Genomic DNA, 7,420 nt, shown 5'->3' with positions numbered 1-7,420 from the left:
GAATCTAATATACAAGTTTCACTTTTTGAATGGAATTACTGAAATAAATCAACTTTGTCATGATATTCTAATTTTATGACCAGCACCTGTAGATTGGGGTAATTACATTCATGGCATTCGTAGTCTGAATCACAATCTGATTGTATGGGTGGTTACGAGGTTCAATTCCCCTAGAGGGGGGGTGCAGTGAGTGTGTATGCCTGATGAGCCCAGAATTAGGGCGAAACACGTGTCGCATACTCTTTGCATTATTTTACAGTAAAACTATGCAATATATATATATATATATATATATATATATATATATATATATATATATATATATATATATATATATATATATATATATTCCTCCACCAAATCAGCAAAGTGATATCACCACATATACAATAAGAAAACCTCCCTTGCCCCTGCACAAGTATAACAAACACAAATAATACCAATGGATGATTACAGAATGACAATGAATGTGAAATTGAGTCCGGTTCAATAAATGATGGCCGATCAAAAATGGTTGTGTTTGAATCTCCCGAATAAAATGGAACAATCTCACTGTGCTTCCTCGATGAATGGTGGATAATAATGTCCAACCCCGGGGTTTCTGGCAACGACGGTGTTGTCATGATTCCAGCAGAATGAGAAGCAAACTGGAACAAGGCTCAATGTAAATAATGGCAGAAAAATGATGATCGGTTGTCGGTAGTTGTTTGAAATCTCCATCTCCCTCCTTCTTCTGTCCCTCTTGACCGTTTAAATAATGATGAGCCGGATGTAACTAACAAAACTCCGGTACTGACGTGCCTCCTCGCAACATCCTTCCCCGTTTCTCATTACGGGGCCGACATTTAAACAAACACATATTACTTTACAATGGGGTGCTGTGACGAGACGCGACTAGGTGGAAACACTATAAACACCAACACCTATGTGGCTCCACTACAAGGTGCCACATTAAACATGTCAATAGGGATGTTCCTGTAGCGGCCCACTTCAACAGCCATGGACACTAAGAGAGGGAGTTTAAAGTCACAGGGCTTATGGGCAACTTCAGAACACAGCAAGAGAGAAAGGAATGGGAAGTTAAACTCATGTTAAAATTTAATACATTTGTTTTTGCTTTTTATTTCGTCTTATACGATTTCTCATATTAGAAATTTGTTAGTTTTCGCATACCCCTTGGGGTTAGAGCGCAGGGTCAGCCATTGTACAGCGCCCCTGGAGCAATTACAGGTTAAGGGTCTTGCTCAAGGGCCCAGCAGAGTAGGATCTCTTTTTGGCAGTGACGGGGATTCGAACCGGCAACCTTCTGGATACCAGCGCAGATCCTTAGCCTCAGAGCCACCACTACATTACAACATGGTTTGAATAAAGACAGGTATGAGAATTGTTTGAATCTCTCGGACTGACCCAGACAACCTGACTACAGACCCACGTTATTTTGAAAAACTCATAAGACGTTTCAAAAGACTTTGTTGGACAGTTATCTTATCTAAAGATCTGGACTAGACATTGTTCTCCTCTTTTGCTTAGCCTGGAGAGGTCTATTAATTTATTACATTTAAGATTTCTAAATTAAAGGTTTTCCAGTGTTGTTTCTTGTCCTAGTGTGTGTATATAAACATAGAGAACTCCAGTCTCTGTATGACATCTGCCTGAAGAAGGGTCCAGCGTGGCCTTGAAAGCTTGCATATTGTAATCTTTTTAGTTGGCCAATAGAAGGAATCATTTTTGCTTGACATCTCACTACGTATTTAAGAGAATAGTAATACCATAAATTACACTGGTCTACAAAAATATCTTCTTTTGTTTGCTACTGGGAACATAATAGCAGCTTATTAATTTTTTTGCACTGATATATATTTCATATATGAAATCGGAATTAAGCCAGCACATCAGGTTGTTGCAATACACATCATTGACGTTTTGACATTTTTGAATATCAATATGATATAGCAACACAATGTCTCACCAATATTGTTTTGATGTGTTTATTCTGAAAACAAGATGATAGCAGAGACACATGAAAATATGATATGTCAATTGACCTCAATTTACAAGTGAGGCCCACATGCTCCAAAAGGTCCGAGGCCCTTGCTTCTTGTGCTTGAACTGCAGTTCCGTTTCTCTTTGAAAGAACCAACAGTAGTCGCCCATCATGCTCAGAGTGAATTTTCCCATTGTTTTGACTTGGTAGAGTATTATATTGCTCTACTTTCCCCTTTTGTATTATTAATATGTAACCTTTGTCAGAATGCCTAATCTCCCAGACTTACCACTGTTTATAAGGTATTATAGTATATAACTCCTCCCCACCTTCTCTCCTACATCTATAACCTCAGGCAATTAGGTGTAGTAAAAGACAAGCAGGAGTTTAGTTACAATTTAAACAGTGTATTATTGGTAATATTCATAAATAATAACAACATGCAAAGTACATTTGAATATTGGCAACCATACAACCTGATTAAATGGTGAAGTGTAGTTTCAGGCAGCACACAGACTTGTTAGTTATTTAAAATGTCTCTAGTTTAGGCAGCTTTCTTCAGAACAGGCCGTATGCCTGTTCCAATATGGCTGCCGAGCTGTGCCCTCCATTGTGTTGTCCTTTCAGTTGATCAGTTTGGTAAGAGAGAGATATGCTCCTTCATCAGATGTTAGGAAGTGAGTGAATTTATAGACTCTCTGTCCAACCCCTATAGCCAATAGGGCATCATAGTACTTAAAGGCTTCTGATACAAGCCAGTCCCAAACCGCCATACTTCAGACCAATGGGGCAAAGAACATCTTCACACCTGCCATCCCCCAAACCGTACAGTTAGGTCCATAAATATTTGGACAGAGACAACTTTTTTCTAATTTTGGTTCTGTACATTACCACAATGAATTTGAAATGAAACCACTCAGATGCAGTTGCAGTGCAGACTTTCAGGTTTACTTCAGTGGGGTGAACAAAACGATTGCATAAAAATGTGAGGCAACTGAAGCATTTTTTGAACACAATCCCTTCATTTCAGGGGCTCAAATGTAATTGGACAAATTAAATAACTGGAAATGAAATGTTCATTTCTAATACTTGGTTGAAAACCCTTTGCTGGCAATGACAGCCTGAACTCCTGGACATCACCAGATGCTGGATTTCCTCCTTTATAATGCTCTGCCAGGCCTTTACTGCAGCAGCTTTCAGTTGCTGTTTGTTTGTGGGCCTTTCTGTCCGAAGTTTAGTCTTCAACAAGTGAAATGCCTGCTCAATTTGGTTAAGATCAGGTGACTGACTTGGCCATTCAAGAATTAATAATAATAATGAATAAAAGAATTTTTAGGCTAGCCACACCAGCTTATCTTGTGGTGCACTCACTGTCCACGTCTATTTGCTTGCTTTGCACACGTGCTGTAGTCTATCCTGTTGGTGTCCATGATTGGATTCTCAAGGCATGTTTTTCATTGTTTTTGGCAAAAAGAATGACAAACTCTAACTCCAGCTTGCACATCATTTAAACAAGAATTGAAATATCATCATAAACAATACATAGCGCACACTCCTAGATAGCAGTATTGCTCCTAACCGCTGTCCACTATATCCCAATATTTCAATGGGTGAATTTTCAGATATTCCTAGTAAACAAGAACCTTTTCTCCTCTAGTAACATAAAGTAAGAGATGAATGATTGAACCTCAAAAAGAGTCATTCAAATCACAGACACTTCTGAATGATTTTAGTGAAGGTGCAAAGAGAAGAGAAGAGAAGAGAAGAGAAGAGAAGAGAAGAGAAGAGAAGAGAAGAGAAGAGAAGAGAAGAGAAGAGAAGAGAAGAGAAGAAGTGTGACAGTTCATCTTGAGCACAGCAGCAACACCACCGAACAGGTCAGGTAATATGGTGGATATTCACACAGCAAGGTCAGCTACAGTCCTGTAGACACAACAGAATCAGCTAGCTGCTAGCCATTCTTATATTATGATAGCCAGTCAAGTTAAACAGACCATCTGAAGATGGGAGGAATATAAAGAGTGAGTGGGATAAACCTGTGGTAATGTCAAATGGATTTGCATGACTGTGCAGCCAAATGGCATTCAATGTAGGTGTTTGTGGAACAAAAGTGGGGCTGCCTTTGATGGTGAGACTCCTAGGACTGGGATCAGTAAAGCTGTCTCCATGCCAGAACTCAATTGAGATAGGAATGAGAAGGTAAGCTGGACTTTGGGGTGAACAGAAAGGAGTAAGAAACATCCAGAGAAAGGAAGAAGAGTAAAAAAGAGGAGTGATGTAGAGTACAGAGCAGGGGTCAGAGGAAAGAGTGGCCTCTCCTAATAGATGGGGGTCATTCAGTCAGGCCCACTGAGGCTGTAGTTTAGTCTGCTAATATCTTTAATGACAGTTAAATGTGACTCCATATGTGTTTGTGCTAAATGCGTATTTCTGTGAGTTTGACTGTAGTTGAGGTTTGGAATATCAATATGTCACAGGCTGAGTCTCTTTAAAATGGTGGCCTTAGTTTAGGTTTAATTCAACTTTGGAACTTTTACTGTTGCTTTGATAAAGACTGCATTTACAGAACTGTTGAAAGTGATTGTTAAAACAACATACATTTTATAATCTCCCTCCTTGTTGTCTTTGTCTTAATCAGCTAGTCATTGTCTCCTTACCCAAGTAGGTTTTCACACCAGCTCTACTGAGATCTTCTTAGGTTCCCGTGGAGGGTTCACAGCATTTCAAGTCTCTCATAATAAAGTTGCTAGTATTTTAGTGTTTAATTACCCCTGAAATGTGCTCAAGTTGTTCTTGGTCACTTTTATTTTGACAGGTATAAAGGATCCTCCTAATTGGTTCCTGTGGCCATGCAGTGAGGTGTCTAATGGCCTTCAGAAGAGGACATTCCATGTAAGAAGTGAGTCTTAGAAGAGAAGAGCAGGCAGTTGAAGAGAGAGAAAAGATTTACAACAAGCATGTACGAACAACAGACTCACATTAAGCAAGAGGATTGTGAGTGGGGTGCCCTAGCAGATTTATGTGTGAAGTCGGAGGAAGGAAGAATATCGGTTTATAAGGAGGAGGAGTCCAAGGAAAAGGTTTTTGAAATAAAAGTTGAGGATTCAGAAGATTTTTCAGTTCTGCAAAAGCATGAAACTGGAAATGTTTTCAGACAAGAATTTTGTGAAGAGTCTCCTTCCAGTTTTCATCCCTGGTTCAATAACACAGGACAAATGGCTACCCAGCAGAATTCTGTGGAACTGAAATCTGAGTTATTTGAGTCGGAAGAGAAAATCAATAAAGGCAATGAGACAGAAACAGAAGAGCAGCAGTCATCTAGGAGTTTTGGAAAAAGTAAGTAATGTGATTAAACATAAATGTGAAATAGAGCAAATATACACATTTTAATAGTGGTCCTGTTGTTGTTGTTGTTATTTTTTTTAATAATAATAATAATAAACAATTCAGTTTGTGTTTAATCCAATCTGTCTTTACGGGCCAGACGCCAGTGTCAATTTAGCTAGCATTTGGCACAAGGCTGCTCTCTACTGGTGCCAGTCCATCTCAGGGTGTGTTCACCCACAGAGAACTAATTAAGAGTTCACCTAACTTGGGAATGTGACAGAAGAACCAGAATCTGCTAAGGAAAACTACCATGGACATTAAGAGAATACAAAGTTTACATGAATCATTAGTGGATGCAGGGTTGACCCCAGGAGACTGGAACAATAAGGCAACTGTGTTTCCCCAATGCTAGCCCATGTATTATGTTTATTTAAAAAAACAAATTGGGTCCTGAAAACATCCAATTGTCATTAATAAAACAAAGACCAAGCTGACTTCACATATCTCTATTGCTGTAGGTCATCTGACCACCCAGTCTCTCTGTTACTCCACAATGCATATTGGTGGGGAAATGTTTTGGTGTATTAATTCAAACTCTTTCACCGAGTCCATCATTTAAGATGGCACATCCACTGCTGGTCCCAGTTAAAGATTAGGATTTGCAGTTTGATATAAAGGATAGGAGCAATTGGAGGATTAGGCTTAGTTAGAGCATTGAAAATAACAAAGAATGACAGGACAGGAGTGACAAAAGCCCATGAGTGGGTTTAATCTTGAGTTTGGTAGAATCCACAGGAAAGCAGCATCTCATCAGCGCCACCTCTCAGCTGCCATTCTCATCCATCCATCAATTTTTTTCACTTAAGGTTGTGGGTAGCTTTGATATCAACCTGAGAATGTGTGCCAGTGCACTGCAGCTTACATTGGCACACCCCTCCACACTTGGTCAACACCAGATGGTGTTTAACACAGCAGACACATGTGTGGGATAGGAGAGGAAGATGGACTGCTCAGACAAGGAGAACATGGGAATGTTATATACAAACCAGGGATTGAATATCGGTGTGTGGTGTGCCACCTGTCTCTTTACAATAGTGTATTTATTTAAAAATAATTAATCATTGTATTATTGCAGATTCACAGAAGAATGGCATCTTGTCCCCATCTTCATTTACTCAGTCCTATCTTCAGTGCAGTCTGCAATGCAAACAGGACCAGGAGCAATTGAAGAAATCTGCAAGTGAATCAGAGAATTTAATGCCATCCTGTTTGCAGTTTGGGTCTCTTCCTATTATCAGACTAAGAAGAATAAAAGCCAGCAGCCCTAATCAACAAGTGGAGAAGGATATTATCCATACTGTAGCAAAACTCTGTTGCTGTTCTGAATGTGGCAAACAATTCTTTGACAGTAGTGCTCTTCAAAAGCACACACACATTCATACAGAAAAGAAGCCATTTGGCTGTTCAGAATGTGGTAAGCAATTCTCTGGCAGTAGTGCTCTTCAAAAGCACACACATATTCATACAGAAGAGAAGCCATTTAGCTGTTCTGAATGCGGTAAAAGATTTTCATACCCCAGCAGTCTTCAGAGTCACAAAAGAATTCACACTGGAGAAAAACCTTATAACTGTACTGAATGTGGCAAACAATTCTCTGAAAATAGTGCTCTTCAAAAGCACACACACATTCATACAGGAGAGAAACTCTATTGTTGTTCTGAATGTGGCAAACGATTCTTACACCCAATCTGTCTTCGAAAACATTCAAGAATCTACACTGGAGAGAAAACATATCCTTGCTCTGAATGTGTCAAAGGAATTTCTGACAATCGGTCTTTTCAACAATAAACAAAAACTCAAACCACATTAATGTCATATTGCTGCTCTGAATGTGGTAAACGATTTTCACGAGAAAGCTTTTTACGAAACCACACACGAATCCACACCGGGGAAACACCTTATTGCTGTTCTGATTGTGGTAAACAATTCCCACAATCAAAATATTTACGAAGCCACAAACAAATCCACAGTGGGGAGAAACCTTATTGCTGTTCCGAATGTGGGAAAAAATTTCTCAAAAACTGCCTTCTTCAGAAACACATGCTAATT

At 39.3% G+C, this 7,420-nt stretch overlaps 1 protein-coding gene across 1 annotated transcript; it reads left to right on the top strand.

Moving 5' to 3' along the window:
- Positions 1-4,821: 4,821 nt before the first annotated feature.
- LOC114641656 (zinc finger protein 99-like) lies at positions 4,822-7,183 on the top strand. The gene is made up of 2 exons (XM_028790680.2): positions 4,822-5,320; positions 6,447-7,183. Exons 1-2 carry the CDS (start codon positions 4,942-4,944, stop codon positions 7,157-7,159), a joined length of 1,092 nt encoding a protein of 363 aa, XP_028646513.2. The 5' UTR covers positions 4,822-4,941; the 3' UTR covers positions 7,160-7,183.
- The last annotated feature ends 237 nt before the right edge of the window (positions 7,184-7,420 follow it).

The sequence above is a fragment of the Erpetoichthys calabaricus genome, chromosome 5 (assembly GCF_900747795.2).
Source record: "Erpetoichthys calabaricus chromosome 5, fErpCal1.3, whole genome shotgun sequence".
NCBI classification, from domain to species: Eukaryota; Metazoa; Chordata; class Cladistia; order Polypteriformes; family Polypteridae; genus Erpetoichthys; species Erpetoichthys calabaricus.
This window is presented reverse-complemented; position numbering and strand designations above follow the sequence as displayed.